Source organism: Coenobita brevimanus, chromosome 47, assembly GCF_032717465.1.
Source record: "Coenobita brevimanus isolate Jiangsu-jjx chromosome 47, ASM3271746v2, whole genome shotgun sequence".
NCBI lineage: Eukaryota > Metazoa > Arthropoda > Malacostraca > Decapoda > Coenobitidae > Coenobita > Coenobita brevimanus.
This window is the reverse complement of record NC_137000.1, coordinates 27,215,197-27,233,112: the sequence shown is the minus strand read 5'-3', so window position 1 is coordinate 27,233,112 and position 17,916 is coordinate 27,215,197. Positions and strand designations below refer to the sequence as shown.

At 42.9% G+C, this 17,916-nt stretch overlaps 1 protein-coding gene across 1 annotated transcript in view; it reads left to right on the top strand.

The window, feature by feature from the left end:
* wake (ankyrin repeat and fibronectin type III domain containing protein wide awake) overlaps window positions 1-17,916 on the top strand; it is a 569,524-nt gene that overhangs the window by 336,849 nt on the left and 214,759 nt on the right. Inside the window, exon 6 of the mRNA XM_080271688.1 lies at window positions 16,044-16,121. Coding sequence (XP_080127814.1) covers window positions 16,044-16,121 — 78 coding nt within the window. The remainder of the gene's footprint in view (window positions 1-16,043; window positions 16,122-17,916) is intronic.

Genomic DNA, 17,916 nt, shown 5'->3' with positions numbered 1-17,916 from the left:
AATAATAATAATAATAATAATAATAATAATAATAATAATAGTAATAATAATGATAATAATTAGTAATAATAATAATAATATCAGTCATCATCATAATAATTTTCATTCATCATCCAATCCTGTGTCACCCATACGGAGCGTAGGAACGCGGCGCTAGGCAAGTTGGTCCTGACATTTAAGATGAGAGTGACCAGCCTCACTCATCCCTGAGTGGCATTACGTGAGCAATAAACCCCAACCATCCATTGGATATAAACCTACACAGGCTCAATCCGACTGGAGCACCTTTATTACCACTAAACCACCAGGCGCTAAAATTTGGTTATATGGTTACCACCCAGCTTAGTAAATGGTTTCCTGGTGGGCAGGAAACCATTTGGCTTGTCATTCAGTGTTGAGTCACCCACAAGCAGAAGGAAGAGGAAAGAATGAAGGAAAGAAAGACAGAAGAGGGAGTGTAAAGTCTCCCGTAAGCAGAAGAAAGAGGAAGGAATGAAGGAAAGAAAGACAGAAGAGGGAGCATGGAGGAGAGGAAAAGACAGACACTCAAAGCAGCACTACATCGAGTGAGTAGATGGTGAGCGCCCCCACCTACAACAACAACATCTAATAATAATAATGATGATGATGATGATGATAACGGTAATAATAATAATAATAATAATAATAGTGGCAATTAACCTACGTTTAGGTGATTTGCGTGATTGTGAGTGTGATTAGCGTGAATGTGAGGGGGGGAGGGTCAGTGATTGTGTGTATCAAGTGCGTTGATGAATGGATTATTGCTCTCATTTTTTTCGTTTGTGCTTTTTAATTACCGGTACGCTTTTTTTTTTCTTTTTTTTTTCAGCCTTTAGTTTTTTTTTTTTTCTTTTTTTCCTACATCCCACAGGGACAGAGGAGGGTGTTGTTATCACTGGAATCAATAGGTCGCCGTCCGTAGAGTTGGGCGGCAGGGCGGCTGTCCGGGCGTAGAGATTTCGTTTCTGAGCCAGAACTCAAAGAAAAGATTGGAGAGGGGGGGTGAGGGCCAGTATACGCTTGATTTGGTGTGCAGGGAGGTGGGGAGGGGGTGATATGTGCATGGTCAGGTGGAGGGTTGCAACAGCGTAGCATTGCCTTTTTTTTTTTTTCTTTTTTTTTCTCACTAGTAGTCCTTTTTTTTTTTTTTTTTTCTACTAGTTGATTTTAGTATTTGTTTAGGAGAGTCTTCTCGAAAAGGGTAGGTTTAGAGTCAAGTAGCAGGTGAAAAAGATAACATACAGTTTGAGAAACTTAGTGTGCCAGTTCATGTATTGTTATTATTATTATTATTATTATTATTATTATTATTATTATTATTATTATTATTATTATTATTATTATTATCATCATCATGATCATGATCATCATCATCATCATCATCATCATCATCATCATTATTTACCGGAAGTAGTAGTAGTAGTAGTAGTAGTAGTAGTGGTGGTGGTAGTAGTAGTAGTAGTAGTAGTAGTAGTAGTAGTGATGATGATTAGAGAATTACAGATTTTAGATAATGGTGACACTGACCATTAATAGAAAATAATGACTGTAGCGGCTATTAACTGCGACTAATGGTAAGCTATTAAGTGTGAATAATAGCTGTATTGACAATTAACTGAAGTGAGTGTGATTGGAGTGAGTGTGAGTGCTACCAGTGATTGAGTGTGTGAGTGCACCGGAGGTCAGATTATTGCCCCTATAATTGATGTGAGGGCGTTAGTGTGTGTGTGTGTGTGTGTGTGTGTGTGTGTGTGTGTGTGTGTGTGTGTGTGTGTGTGTGTGTGTGTGTGTGTGGCGAGAGAGAGGAAGGGAGGGAGGGAGGAAGGAAGTAAATTAGTGAGTGAGGGAGGAAGGGAGCCAGTGAGTGAAGGACTGAATGAGTGAGAAATTGAATATGGAAGGAAGGGACAAGGAAGCATAGAGCCATTTAGGGAGGGAAGAAGGGAGAGAGACAGCGAGTGAGGAAGGGAGGGAGGGAAGGAGAGAGGAGGAGAAAGTAAATGGATGACTGAGTAAGAGTAAAGGAGTAATAGATTGAGTGAAAGAGGGAGAGCGTGGGTGAATGAATGAGTGAGAGTAAATGATTGAGTGAATAAAGAAGAGGGAGAGAGAGTGATAAAAAGAAAACTAACCAAGAAGGAAAACAAGATGCAGTGAGTGAGTGTATAAATGCGTGAGTGAGTGAGTGAGTGAGTGAGTAATCTGGGGAGGAAACCATTGATTAATTGGTCTGAGAAAGCGAGTGACTGCTGAACAAACTGGGTGACTACCCAATTGAAACAAGGACCCCAGTGACGGAGGGCGATGAGGGTGGCACTCTTGACGAGGCCTAAAGACAGTGGCATTAATTAAGCCCTGAGTGACAGATAGAGCCAGGCCTGTATTAAGTCCTAAGGTAATTAATGGTGTGGATTAAGGTCGTTAGTAACTTGTGTTAAATTGTGAGGGACTTTGGTGGAGCTCTGGGGAATAGGGATGAGACGGGAAATGGGGTGAGGAAGAGGGGTGAGGAAGAAGATAGTATGAGGAAGAGGGGTGAGAAGAAGGGGGTTAGGAATGAGTTGGGTTGAGGAGGGGGTCAGGCAGGAGATGGTGTGAGGAAGAGAGGCTGAGGAGTGAGGTGGGATGAACAAGAGAAGATTAAATGGGAGATGGGATGAGGAAGAGGGCTAAGAAAGGGGATTGGGTGAGGTGGAGGGGTGAGGGGAGGATGAGGAAGAGGGCTGAAGAGGAGATTGGGAACGATGTGAATGTGTGGGCTGGGTAACTGTAAGGGGTGGAGATGTTAGAGAGGGAATGAGGGAAGAAGGTGAGAGGGGAAGGGTGGAGGAGAGCAGTATAATGGATGAGTTGAATGTAAGGATTAGAGGATTGGGTAGGGGACAGAGTGGTAAAAGAGAGGGACGAGAGGCATAAGGGAGGGGTTGGGAGGGGGAGTTAGATTAGTGAGAGTTGAGGACTGAAGTTTGCAGGAATGGGAGTGGAAAGGTGTTAGACTGCGCAGGGTTAAGAGGTGTAAGATTGATATGACGGGGAGAGTAGGAGTTAGGAATGTAAAGTGATGAGTGGAGGAGGCGTTAGGAGGTTTGTAAGGAGGGATGAGAGTTGTAGGAGTTGAACCGTGTATGGAAGGTGTGTACGGATGGCAATCAAAAGGTTAGGTAGGGATGTGAATTACGGTCAGGGGCTAAAGTTTATCCATTATTTCACTGCATCTGCATCACACTTAGGGCATGTACGTTATCAGAAAATATCATCAGTTGGCAGAAAATCAAGGGCATGTACGTTATCAGAAAATATCATCAATTGGCAGAAAATCATAGCAAATCTCTAACAGCGTAGGGAAGTGAAAGAAGTGAAACATTAGATATAGGAAGGAAACAAAGAGTGAAAAATAAAGGACCAAGGGAGAAAGAAGAGGAATGAAGCAAGTGAGATTAATGTTGATGGATAAGAGATCATGGTTGCTAGAGGCAAGGAGTATTGGTAATAATACAAGTAGTAAGACACCCCCGAGTAATTAAAGGGGAACTAATGGAGACTGAGATAAGGCAGGCATATTACACACACACACACACACACACACACACACACACACACACACACACACACACACACACACACACACACACACACACACACACACACACACACACACACACACACACACACACACACACACACACACACACACACACACACACACACACACACACAAATACTTGCTCCGTACAGCACATAGCCCACGTCTCCCCAAATCCCTTTCATATTCACCCCATGCAAATAGAATTCTACGTACACACAAACATACCTGGTCACGCACGCACACAGACTTACTTAGGACACACACACACACACACACACACACACACACACACACACACACACACACACACACACACACACACACACAGTATAGGGAGGCAATAATGGATTATTTGATGACTTCCTTGATTGGCTTTTAGGGTTGAGAGAGAGAGAGGGTGGGGAAATCTGTATACATATAGAAGGCCCGATAAAGGACTCAATCAAAATGGAAAGTGAGTGTAACAGAGAGAGAGAGAGAGAGAGAGAGAGTCGGGATGTAGCAGGAATGAAAAATAAGTAAATTCAGTTTTGTAATGTGTACACACACACACACACACACACACACACACACACACACACACACACACACACATTCACCAACCCTCATACACCCCTTCTACACCTACCCATACACGCCCCTATCCACTCCTCCCATCCCCATCCCATCCCATTGTTCTCTTCAGGTGAGGATACCCTGCTAAATGAGAGCTTAGAGGGACTGTGTGTGTGTGTGTGTGTGTGTGTGTGTAAGGGTGTATGAGGGTGTCAGATTGTGATAATGTGGGTTATGAGTGTGTTTTGTTTGGATGTGTGTGTGTGTGTGTGTGTGTGTGTGTGTAAGGGTGTCAGAGTGTGATAATGTGGGTTATGAGTGTGTTTTGTTTGGATGTATGAGTGTGTGTGTGTATGTGTGTGTGTGTGTGTGTGTGTGTGTGTGTGTGTGTGTGTGTGTGTGTGTGTGTGTGTGTGTGGTGAGAGAGAGAGGGCTGGGGGAGCGGGAGTTTGTGGAAAGCAAGAGTAGGGAGGGAGGGGAAGCTGGCTCATTGTCCACACACGCCTCTAAACTCATCCAAGCTCATTTACCTAGAATGCCCCTAGTTGCGGAGGCGTTAATAGGGCAAAACAGTGATTCTTCATTCAGTGTTTATTTTTCCCATGTTCTTGCTATGTACGAGCGATTTTATTCACCTCTAGAGAGAGAGTTCGAACGAGAGGGGTTATGTGTAGGCCTTCTTAACCCCTTCACTCTGAGGGGTTCTTTTAAGCAGAGTAAATTCCTCACACACCGGCGTCAAGAACATTAAAGGATGATGGGAAGGTAGTCTTTATGGTCTGTGTTTTATATTTAATTCTTGGACGACTTTCTTCAGCTTTAGGGAGGCTTTTTGGCGTGGGTGAGATTGATACGATCATTGTCATTAGGGCTTGTAATTTCTTGGGAAAGGATGCTCCCTAACACTTCTTCCCTAGCGATTTATTTTGGGATTTGGCTTATGAAAATTCATCTGTATGTTATCAGGCAGAGTATGGCGGTAGTAGAAGGATTTATGTAATACAGAAGAGGACAGTAAGGTGCAATAAACAAAAGAAATTGCTTTGCAAGAGGTATTAGGGAGCATCTTTTACTTATGAGAATGCAGGCTCTCCTAGCTAAGAAAAATGATCCGAAAATAGTAAGAATATAAATTGTTGTCATCGTCTTGAAGGATCTAAAGCTGTTGGTGAAATTCGTAGGTAAATAAAATCGTGCCTCGTTAGCCTGCATAAAACACGCAACTTTATACTCACGGCTTGAATGTTAATAAATGTCGTTTTGATGTGTGTGTGTGTGTGTGTGTGTGTGTGTGTGTGTGTGTAAAAATCCATATCTCAGAGTACGAAGCTTCTTCCTTTTTTTTTTTTTTTAATTCTCGTTCAAATAAAAAATTTATATATGTAGCCACAAGAAGACCCCTCATATTGAAAGGCATAAAGTTGAGTCATACGCATATATCTTCCTATAGTATGATATAGGGAGGGTATAGGGAGTCGTTATTATGCTCTTGCAGTATGATAGAGGGTATAGGGAGTCGTTATATGTAGCTGGCCACGTATCGCAGCGCTCACCACCATCTGTCGTCACGCCTTCATGATTTCCCAAAGGAGTATTCCATCTGTGTTTACGTGACGGGATGTTTTCGTGATGCTGTCCCGCCTGTTTACCCTTTGCCAGACGCTTAATTCCTGGGGGCTGGTGGTAGATAGACGGATAGATAAAAGAGTGATGGGAGGGGAGATGGGGAATAGACAGATAGATAGACGAACAGAGGCAGACAAATCAGAGACTAACGAGAAAGATGAGAGGTGGAGTGTGAGGAGGAGGTGAGCGATAGATGGAGACAAAAGAGAATCGTAAGGAGAGGAGGAGGCGGGCGATAGATGTAGACAAAAGAGATGAAGTGAGAAGAGGAGGTTGGCGATAGATAGACAGATAGACAAAAGAGAGATGGAGTAAGAGGAGGAGGTGGGCGATAGATAGACAAAAAAAAAGATGGACTGTGATGAGGCAGCGAACAGAGAGATAAGTGAAGCGAGATATGATGCAAGAGAGAGAGACGTGATGAAAGAATGCCATTAAAGGTCTTTGTCTCGCTATGCCTCGCCAAGTTTGATGATGATGATGATGATGATGATGGTAGTAGGGAGGAAAATAACCTAAGAGATTATTATGACATGGTGATAGTGATGATGATGATGATGATGATGATGATGATTGTAGGATGGAAAATTACCTCCTAAGAGATTAGTATGGCCATGGTAATAGCGACAGTGATGAGAATGGTGATGGTGATGATGATGATGATGATGATGATGATGATGATGCGTCCCTGTTCACAAGGGATTCGAATCCAGGTGACTGTCCTTCCCTCAAGACCAGAGCCGGTATTCTCATCGGTTACGGAAGCTCCCTAACACCTCTTCCAAAGTGATTTTGTTTGCTTATTACACCCTGCCATCCTCTTATGTGTTACCTAAACCAAACGGATTTCACCAAACTCTACATAAATAGCGTACGGCACAAAGCTATATTAACCATCCGTATCCAAAAATAAATCGGTAAGGAAGAGGTGTCAGGAAGCAAGCAGTATTAACCAACCATCCGTATCCAAAAATAAATCGGTAAGGAAGAGGTGCCAGGGAGCAAGCAGTATTAACCATCCATACGGTACCCAAAAATAAATCAGTAAGGAAGAGGTGTTAGGGAGCTTCGACGTCGAGAGCACGAGCACAGGAGGCAGAGCGCGGCATGTTACCACTCCCCCCTCCCCAACCATCTGTAATTGTAATCCAGGAATGTTTAAATGTTTACTTTGCCTTGCGCGATGTAATGATCGGCGGACGCGCAAAATTTGGAGGCTCAATGTCGTTTTTTTTTTGGGGGGGGGAGGGGAAGGGGGGAGAACTACTGGAACTTGAGAGAGAGAGAGAGAGAGAGAGAGAGAGAGAGTCATACCGTACGAGATAGCGAAAATTATAGTTATAAAGTATAGGAAGTGGCGGTGATGAATAGTGATTAGGAAATGAGAGAGAGAGAGAGAGAGGGGGGCAAATAACCTAAATTAATATGACATGCTAGTGGAAATGTCAAGTATGGTGCTGATAGTAAAAAATGAAAAGTAGATACTCAAAAAAAAAAAAAAAAAGTAGACAGGAAACCATCACTTCTGACTACCGGTATGTTCCTGTGACACACCAACTCAGCTACGGTTAATATAAAAAATTTCTGTCGCTTCTCCTGCTCCTCTGCCCATGAACTCGGGAAATAAATATCATGAGCCAACAGCAACCAATATGGATAACTTCATGTGGCCATAGATCAGTGTAATCAGTATTTATTTATTTATTTGTTTGTTAATTTATTATACTATACTCTGGTGTCAAATATGGAGATTGAGGTAGGAGAGGCAAGAGAACTTTCGGTGCGTACAACATGCCAAATTGTTTTTCGCCACACCTGACATTTGCAACTATTTCTGCATCTCAAAAAATTAATTACTCAAACTGTAGTGCTCTTCGTATTACTTTTTTGTCAAATGTGTGAAATGCATAGCACAGTGTCTTCAAAATGTCATCTTTTATTTATTTATTTAATTTTTTGCGTTTTGAATCATGAAATTTTTGAGTATTCCCCGATAACTTCTTACTGATATTTATGCCTGTTATTGCTGTTAACTCTACCTGAAGGTGAAGCTCTGTTTCAAAGGTTACATGCAATACTCTCTACATTCTGAAATATTTGCCACACAAAATAAAGAAGAAAAAAAGAAAAGATGAAAAACAGCAGTGCTGGTTGTGAAACTATTGATCACCGGGGTAAGGATACTTTTTATAGGCATTTATTGTCATCGTTGTTCATTTATTACTCTTCAGCACAATTATTGATCATATAGATAGAGAATATGAGTTTTTATCCTGTATCCTTGTGGTAGGTGGGGGCGCTCACCATCCACTCACTCGATGTAGTGCTGCTGTCGGGTGTCTTCCCGTACCCTCCTCCATCCTTCTTTCCTTCCATCCTCTTCTGTCTTTTTTTCCTTTATTCATTCCTTGTCCTTCTGCCTACGGGTAACTTTACACTCCTGTCTTTCATTCCTTCATTCTTTCCGTTTTCTTCTGCCTGTGGGTGACTCTACACTGAGTGACAAACCAAATGGTTTCCTGTACACCAGGAGACCATTTACTACTCTGGGTGGTAACCATATAACCAAATTTTGGCGCATGGTGTTTTAGTGGATAATTATTGCGCTTCAATCGGATTGAGCCGGTGAAGGTTTATATCCAAGGGGTGGTTGGGGTTGATTGCTCATGCAGTGTCACTCAGGGATGAGTGAGGCTGGTCACTCTCATCTCAAATGTCGGAACCAACTGCCTAGCCCCGGGCTCCTACGCTCCTCATGGGGCAATGTAGGATTGGATGATGGATGGATGGATGGATCTTTTCTTATCGGATAAAGTATGGAAGTTGGAATGATGATGATGATGATGATGATGGTGGTGATGATAATGCTTGATGACTGATTATGATGATTGATGAAGATGACGATAATAATAGTGACGATGACAGCGACGGAGGCATTGACGAATTCCTAATATGAGACAGCCATGCAGACTCACTCCAGGCCCCCTTCAAACTAAGTAGAGTACCATGAAAATCTTTACCTCGCTCTCCCAGTCCCCCTTCTAAAGCGCCATTTTCTACTCACGAAGAAAATGGAGTGTGGATATACGGGGTGCGTGAGAGGGAATGAGGCTAACCCGACCGTATAAATCCATCGGCCCGTCTCGTTATTGATCGCCATTTATTACTCGCTATGGGCAAATGTTTTATAAAGTTGAGGTCAGTAAATTTTCGTTGGGTGGAAGGGTATGCAGGATGTCAGGTGCATAGATATTTGGCAGGAACGTTGGTGCGCAGATCCACATACCTCTGCATGCGTTCTTACATACAGACGTGCTTACATACATAAACACAGGCATATAATTCTACCTACACATGCATATTCACACATATACACGGATACATAAACACACACACACGCACACCTTCACATCCAGAGAGAGAGAGAGAGAGAGAGAGAGAGAGAGAGAGAGGGGGACACCAGACTGAACACATGACGGCTGCATTGTCAGAGCATAAAAAGCAGCATGATATTTGGAGCAGCCTTACAAAAACAACTTAATTGAGGTCACACACGTAAAGAATGGCCTTTTGTCAGCGATCTATGACAGGATTTGGTGTAATTTAGCCAGCAGTTGTGATCGCTTTGTTTTTGTGCTCACTGATGGATTTAGTTTATTTTTCATTTTTTGAGAAACTGGTTGTGTGGGAGTGCTATTCTAAACATGACTTTATTTATTTATTTATTTGTTTATTTTTATTTTTGATAAGCTGCTTATGTGGGATTGCTATTGTAAACTTAACCTATTTTTTGTAGTTACTTTTATCTCATTGTTTTTTAATTATTTACATATTACCCCATACTTTATCAGTCAGTTACGTTTACCTCGTTTTTCTGTTAATTTTATATTGCCCAATTTCTTCAGGCTTACTTCTCTGTTTATTTTCCTCCCTCTTTAGTTTCTCCACGTTTTCCATGGCTCCCTCTCTCTTCTTCCTTTCCTTTAGCACCCCTCTCCTCTTCTTCCCTTAACCCCTTTTTATTTTCCCTTCCATTTTTTACGTAAGCAACTTGATCTTTTATGTAAGTTATGACCTTGTTATTTTTATCAGCGAATTTCCTTTACATCATTTTTGTATCAGTTGTGGCGTGTCCAGTTGTCAGGCTTCCCGACTTTACTATAGTCTTTTAACCTTATGTTGGCCCAGATTTTCGTCCTTTTGTGGCATAGTTCACTTAGCCCAGTGGCATAGTTGAGACAATACATTGGGCTCAACATCCAATCCAGTTCACTTCTTCGTGATTAGCGTTATAGTGTAGTAGTGAATCTCTTGCCCGAACTCAGAATTCAAGATGGAGAGATGGCAGTTTTTGGCCAAGTGAGAGTGAAAATGGTATAGCAGTGCATTCGATGGTTTCCTTACACCATCTAGAATCGTGGTGGAAACTGGAGAGATCATGCTAAACTCAGTGCTAATACCGGTACTGAAGAAGGTTAGAAGGACTGAGATGATGGGGCAATAGTTTGGACCTTATACGATGTATAAAGGGGTTGTTGCTTGTAATTACTTCTCGAAAAATATCTTTCATACCTCTGCTTCAGTAATAGGTCGACTGTTGTTATTGTGTTGATTGATTGATTATGTGTGTGTGTGTGTGTGTGTGTGTGTGTGTGTGTGTGTGTGTGTGTGTGTGTGTGTGTGATACAAGGCACTGTCTCACGGCACCAACACGGGAAACAGTGTAGCAGTATGTCGGGCGGGGATGTAAGGCGTGGTGAAGAAGTGGTTGTGGAGTGGGTGTGGAATTGGTGGTGAAGAAGTGGTTGTGGAGTGGGTGTGGAATTGGTGGTGAAGAAGTGGGTGTGGAGTGGGTGTGGAATTGGTGGTGAAGAAGTGGGTGTGGAGTGGGTGTGGAATTGGTGGTGAAGAAGTGGGTGTGGAGTGGGTGTGGAATTGGTGGTGAAGAAGTGGTTGTGGAGTGGGTGTGGAATTGGATGGGAACTTGGTGTGGGAATGGGTGGGGAAGTGGATGTAGAGGGTGGATGTGGGAGTAGATGGGGGAGTGGGTGTGGGAGTGGATATTGGAATGGGTGTGGCAGTGGGTGTGGGAGTGATGAGGTGGGTGAGGGATGGTAGAGAGAAATGGCAGTGGTTGGGAGTAGGAGTGGGTGGATGGGGATTGAGGTGGGGTTTGGGGGTAGTGGGTGGAGATGGGTGGGGAGTGGTAGCTATAGATGAGGATGGTGGGAGTGGATGTGGATAACTGTGTGGAGAGTGGTGGGAGTGGATGAAATGTGGAGGAAGTAGATGAGTAATAATGGGAGTGGTTATAGAGCTTTGAGTTAGGTGGGAAGTGTGGAGGTAGGTGGGGAGGAAATAGTGAGCAGTGGGCATTGGATAGAGAACAGTGGGAGTGGGTGGAGGGAATTGGGAGTAGGCTGGGAGTGATTATGGAGGGGAAGGAGTGGATTGGTGGGTGGGTGTAGTGTTTGTGTTTCCTTTTTGGTACACATTAGTCACATGGTCTTAAGGTTTGAGTCTGGGGCCACAAAAACAACATAGAGAGAGAGAGAGAGAGAGAGAGAGAGAGAGAGAGAGAGAGAGCACACTTCTGTATACAGGTCGCAGATGTCAACACACAGGTGAAAACGATACTCACTTCATTAGCTTTGTTATGTTTGTTGTGCATCTAATCCTTCAGACAAATCAAGATTGCACTCCATCACGCCTTTTTCTCCCTTATATCCCCTTCGTTTTATCCTCTTCTCCGTTTATCCTCCTCGTTTTATCCTCTTCTTCCCTTAATCCACTAGTTCGTCTTTATCCTCCTCTGTTTTAGCACCTCTTTTTATCCCTGTATTCTTTCTCACTTTTATAATTTCACCTCCTCCCCTCTCTTTTTAATCTCCTTCTTAAGTTGGAGGGGTTAGACACAGCCTTCATTATCCTTGTGTGTGTTAACGAGGCGAACACGTCAATAATAAACAGATGAATAGTACAGACGAAAATATTAGGATGTAATGTAAAAGAAAAAGACCAATTCAGTCCGATGGCTGTATATTTTATTCATGCAGTCCTCAGAAGATTTTATGCAACCCCAATCTTCTAGCAGTGAATGGATTAATGGTGACTCTAGATCTACCTTCCCTAGTTAGAAAGGTCTCTCCGTAAATACTATAAATTGTCTAGTAACCGAAATACCAGTAAGAGTAAACACCATGTCATCGAAGTGAAGTGTTTAACCCCTTCAACCCGAAATTAATCCCATGGAGGAATCCGAATTAAAAACCCGGATTTAAAGTAGTGTATTGTGGAGACGGTTTAAGCTGGAGATTAAAAAGACTGACAATAGATGGGAAAAATTCTGTTTCTTCGTGTTGATCTTTACAGGAATCACGGGCCATAAGCTGCACAGAAAGAAAAATATAAGAGATAAAGGAAAGCAGAGAAAAAGAGAAAATGAAAATATATATTCTTCTTTGTGTGTGTGTATGCCCTTCACATCCACAGGTTAAAACTTGGGTTGTAAAAGGGAATGTTTCGTATTGTTCATCTGTGTCTCTCTTCCGTTACCACAGTACAGGGACGCATTTTTTCAGATTTTTTCAGATTTTACTTTTGCTGTCATCAAACATTTTTTCTTGTTCAGTTTAGGAGAGATTTTTTGAACTAAAGGTGTTAAATAAGCCCTCATGATTTATTTATTTATTTATGTATTTATTCATTATTTTTACGGGGGTGACTCTTCTATCTATCTATCTATCTATCTATAGCCCGACGCCCTAATCCCGCAAAGGGTGGTCGCAGACAAAACGCCTCCAAGTCGCTCTGTCACCCACCATTTGACTACTCTCCCCCCAACTCACCCCCCCCTCCCTCATATACCTCTCACTCCATCCCTCCACCTCATCCTCGGTCTTCTAAACCGAAAAAATGTGGCAGGACTAAAACGATAAACATACAGTCTTTAAAAGCCTAAATATACACCACGAACCACACTAACCACTTCCACTCATACTTTAACCACAACACTCACACCTTCCACTACAACCATAAGTACACTACCTACCACAACTACGACGACAGCTATAACCATTTCAGCGCCTGCTACTACAACCACAAGTGCACTAATCATAACTTCAATCCACACTGCGACCACACATTTCATCCTTCCCTACCAGAACAGTTATACCATCTACCACTACAACTTGTACCACACCAACCATAACCAATTCATCCTTCACTATAACCACAACTGTTATCACCTACCACATCTATAACCACAACCACTCAACCCTAACCACCTCATCTTACACCCCAACCACAACAGTCACCTACTACATCACTTGCCACAATTACTACTACCACCGCCATATCAACTCCTACTGTAACTACAACTCTCACAATCACCACTACAATCACAGCTGCATCGCCCACCACAGACGCCACAAAATGAGTGTGTGTGTGTGTGTGTGTGTGTGTGTAAAGTAGTGTATATGAGTATGTGTATGTACGAATGTGTATGAGTGTATGTGTGTGTATGTATGACCTCTCTTCCTCCCAGGCGGCCATTGTTCCAAAAAGGTATTAAAACTGCGGTGTTGTGTAGCCAGATTTACGCAGAAAGCAGACCAGCACAGCCTCTGCTAATTTCACCTGAAGCCCCATCACCTGTGCGCAGATTTGTTATGTTGGTCGCAAATTTGGAAACGGGAAAAATCGGGGTAATTTGATTATCTTTTTTTTCCTCCTCCTCCTCCTCCTCCTCCTCCTCCTCCTCCTCTTCTTCTTCTTCTTCTTCTTCCGCAGAATTCCTTTTAAAAATAATAACGTGGATAATTCAGTCCTGGTTATTGCTATTTGTGTGTGTGTGTGTGTGTGTGTGTGTGTGTGTGTGTGTGTGTGTGTGTGTGTGTGTGTGTGTCGAAAAAACATCCGAAATAATCCCCAGTAGTCGGATTTACGAAGTGTGCTGTTAATCCTACTCAGAAATACCCCTGCCGCCTAAAATTTCTCCCCTTAGATACCTGGGATTTTGTCTGGATTTTCTGTCATTAAAATCCCACAAAGTATATATTATCTGAAGAACAACTATAAATGTTACTTTAAATCCTATCTTGTAATCTCCTGGTTACTTAATCTTCTAGTCCTAATAACCGGAATTTGACACTCTCTCTCTCTCTCTCTCTCTCTCTCTCTCAATTTCTAATATTTCCCGCTTGAAGTGCTCTCTGAAAAACAACTACCCCCCTCCCCACGTTGATTGTGTGTGTGTGTGTGTGTGTGTGTGTGTGGCGAAAATCCCTTGAATCACCACCTGAAAAAAAAAAAAATGTTCTTGTGTTAATCCCATCCAAATACTCCTCATAATATTAAATTCTCAGTCTTGCTCTCTGGGATACTGTGTGATTATTTTTGTCATGACGCTCATCCGAATTATTATCTGAAAAAAAAAAATAAATAAATAAAAAGCTTGTCGTTGATTCTACTCCAAAATTATCCAGTGAAATGAAATCCTCAGTCCTGTTAACCATGATTTCGGGTACGTGTGGGTTTTCTTCCATCATCAGATCCGCTCGAAATATCTCAGAAACATATAAGAAAGGATTCGAAATTGGAAAAAGCAGCTTATCCTGTATTGTTCTAACTTCTGGTGTCTTTTTCTTTTTTTCTCTTTTTTTTAGTCTTCCCCAGAAATCTCCCAGCAACGGCAAATCTCCATTCCTCGTAACTGGGATTTGGTTTCATTTGACATGCCCAAAAAATCCCTTACGAAAATACGAAGAAAAGAAAGAAAGAAAGGAAAGGAAAGGAAATATTACTCTTATCTCTTTTAGCGCCTCTATTTCTGGATTCTGCAGTAAGGATAAAGAAATCAGTCATCAACTTAAGGTCTGGAAATTAGCGTTTTTCATTCATCAACCCCCCCCCGCCCCCTGCCCCCCCCCCAAAAAAAAAAAAAACTCCCAGCCTTGAGAAAAATCAGTGTAAAATCTTCCCCAACCCCAAACTAACCTTAAAATACCTTCCCCCTGCCAGAAACCACAATATGGATTATGAAGACAAACATACCCCCCAAAAACTGCATCTGACCAACTTGTCCCGCCATTGTATAGTCTTTTTTGTTTTTTTCTAGTGTGTGTTTGTGTAGTTTGTTCACCCACATACAGTAATGTAAGTCTTTATGACCTGGTTTTCATGCCATGTTTTATTGTGCATCTGTGAATTTATATATACTGTATATATATTTTTACTCTTCTATGCAGGTCATTATGATGGATGCATTTTTCCCTATTTTGATCCATGATGTCATGTTATTTTTATTATTTCCACGTATGATTGTACTGTACTTCTTTATAACTTCCCTTCCCCTATCCCCATCCCCGTCCCTAATCTTTTTAGGTCCCTGATTAATCCACTTTATGGTCACAAAGTTAGGCATACACTATATGCTAGTTCCCCTTTTATTACTAGTCTTGCAATATAATTCTGCATTCTCATCTATAAGCTCCTTTGCCATTAACCTCGACCAGTGACTTATTTTTTCGCATTGATAATTGGCTTGGCTTATCCTCCCAGACCCCCAGACTGCCACCATTTATCTTACACCTGAGAGCTCTTTGGGTACATTTTACACTTACTTGCTTCATTGAGCACGTTAACTTTGAGAGAGCCTGTTTTTTTACATTGATTCCATGCATCCTCTTGGTCATCCCCCATAAGGACTTTCAGACCCATTTTTTGAGATTGCCACCCCTCTCCCTCTGCCTTACCTCGCTTGTCTCCTCCCTCCCGACACTCACTTCCCTCTCCACAGGACTCATTTCCACACCCACGCCACACTCCTTTCCCTCCCCATCCTTGTCATTTGGTCTCTAACTCTCCTCTTACCTTTTGTCCGCCCTCCACCATAACCCCACGTTTTTCCTCACCGTCCCAGGTTCTCTTGTCTCCCTCCCCACGCTTCCCTTGTTACTCCCACGCTTCCTACTCCCTCCCTGTGACACTCCTCTAACCACTTCTGTGTCCTCCACCCTATCCCACACGCCTTGCATTTCCCTCCCGCCTACTCTCATATCATTCTTTACGCATCGTGCATTCCTTACTCCTCTCACCTCCACCCCTCTGACTTGCTCTCTTACCACTTATTTTGCCCTCACTTCACCCTTACTCACCTCTCATCTTCCCCCACGCCTCTCACCTCCCACCCCACGCTTCTCACCCCCCTCTGCCTGGCCTCTAACCACTTCTCCGCCCTTCACCCCCGGTACAGATCCCGGGGGCACCAGTCGCCATCAGGTTGTCCCGGCCGATTCCCCAGTCCGACCTCTCCTCACTGTCACTACTTTTGGTAAGTTCGGTTCTGAACTTCGCTCGCTCGCTCGCTCGCCTCATTACACACACCAGAAAGTAACAGCAGAACCAGAGCGGATATGTCCTTGCACAGCTTCTTCGTAGTGTAGTTGTTTTGTGTAAATAAATCAGTAAACTGTGTATCTCCACACTTGTAGTTCGTGTGGTAGGTAGCTGTTGTTTTCACTGTTTGTAGCTTTTGCGATTTCAGTTTGCTGGGTAATATCTCCGTACTGTAGCCGTTGTGGAGTTGTAGCTTTTGTGGTGGCACCCTTAGCTGTCTTGTACTCCCGTGCACAAGTTGATCCCGCTGTAGCTTTGTCGTTGTCAGACATCTCCATCGGGGTTATGGTCCCCTTATCAACGTAGCGGACATTTGCGTTCATCTGTGTCTCGTGGTCCTTTGTCAGCTGCGTAAGATCCCGTCCCTTGTCAGTTGCGTAAGATCCCGTCCCTTGTCAGCTGCGTATATCCCGTCCCATGTCAGGTGCGTATATCCATTTTCCTCTCACCGTTCCTTGTCAGCCACGTCCCCGTCCTTATCGTTTGAGTCCCCTTTGTGTACAACTGAATCCCCTTCCTTGTCAGTCGCGTCTGTTCCCTTCCATCTCAACTGCGTCTGTCCCCTTACATGTCCGGCGCCTCTGTCCCGTTCCATGTCAGTTGCCTCTGTTCCGTTCCATGTCAACTGCGTCTTCTTCGGGTCGTGTTCTCGTGAGCTGAGGAGGCTTTCGTAAACATTTTTGTGCTTACAACGCCTCAACATTCAGTTGGATGTTATTTGTAGTTTTAAGCATCAGTGTACAGCTTGGATTATTATCAAATTGGGAGTATTAACCTGCTGTATTTATGTTAGTATTCCCGTGGTTAGGAGTTAGTTAGGCGGTCTCCAAAACTGACCAGAATGCGACTCCCTTCCCTTAGTCATCTTTCTGTCCGTTTTCTGTAGCTCAGACTCACTCACTCATTCCATAGCTTTGCTGTAATCTGTGGAACATGCCGTGTAATGTTGTCTTCTTGTCATAAGCAAACATGTTGTTACTGTTGTTGGACTTGGTGTGGTGTGTGGTGGTGTGCTGTTTGCTGTGTTAAGATAGCCTGAGTCTTGGTGTGTGCTGTGCCGAAGTATGATGGGTCGTAGTGTTGAGTGTTGAGTCGTAGTGTTTGCTGTGTTAAGATAGCCTGAGTTATGGTGTTTGCAGTGTTAGAAAGCTTGAGTCGTGCTGTTTGCTGTGTTGAGGTAACCTGAGTCGTGATATTAGCTGTGTTGAGACAGCCTGAGTTACAGCTGTGTTATCACTACAGTTTGTGACCACGTGTGTGACCGTTTGTAAAGGTCGCATCGTCGCTTCGATCTCATAACAGTGATGTGTGTGTTGGTGTGGGTGTGGGTGGATGGGTGTGAAATTTTTGTCTGGAAATAAAATATAAACTGTGCCACACGGAATTGCGCGTAAAAATGGTGGTAATGTGTTTAAGTAGTGTCTTTGTTGTGGGTGTAATGCTTGCAGAGAGGATTAAGAAATTGTGCACTAAGGCCGCTTTTATTTCCTGCATCTGTACTTTGCTTTCCTCTGCTTCTGTACCCGTGCTTTCCTCTGCTTCTGTACTCCTGCTTTCCTCTGCTTCTGTACTCCTGCTTTCCTCTGCTTCTGTACTCCTGCTCTCCATTGCTTCTGCTTTCTGTATCGCGTTGTTCTTGTAGTATTTGTTAACTGTATTGAACATTCAAATTCTTGACAACTGAAGTGCTGTAATTTCTCCCTGCTTGTGTTTCTTCTACTACAGTATCA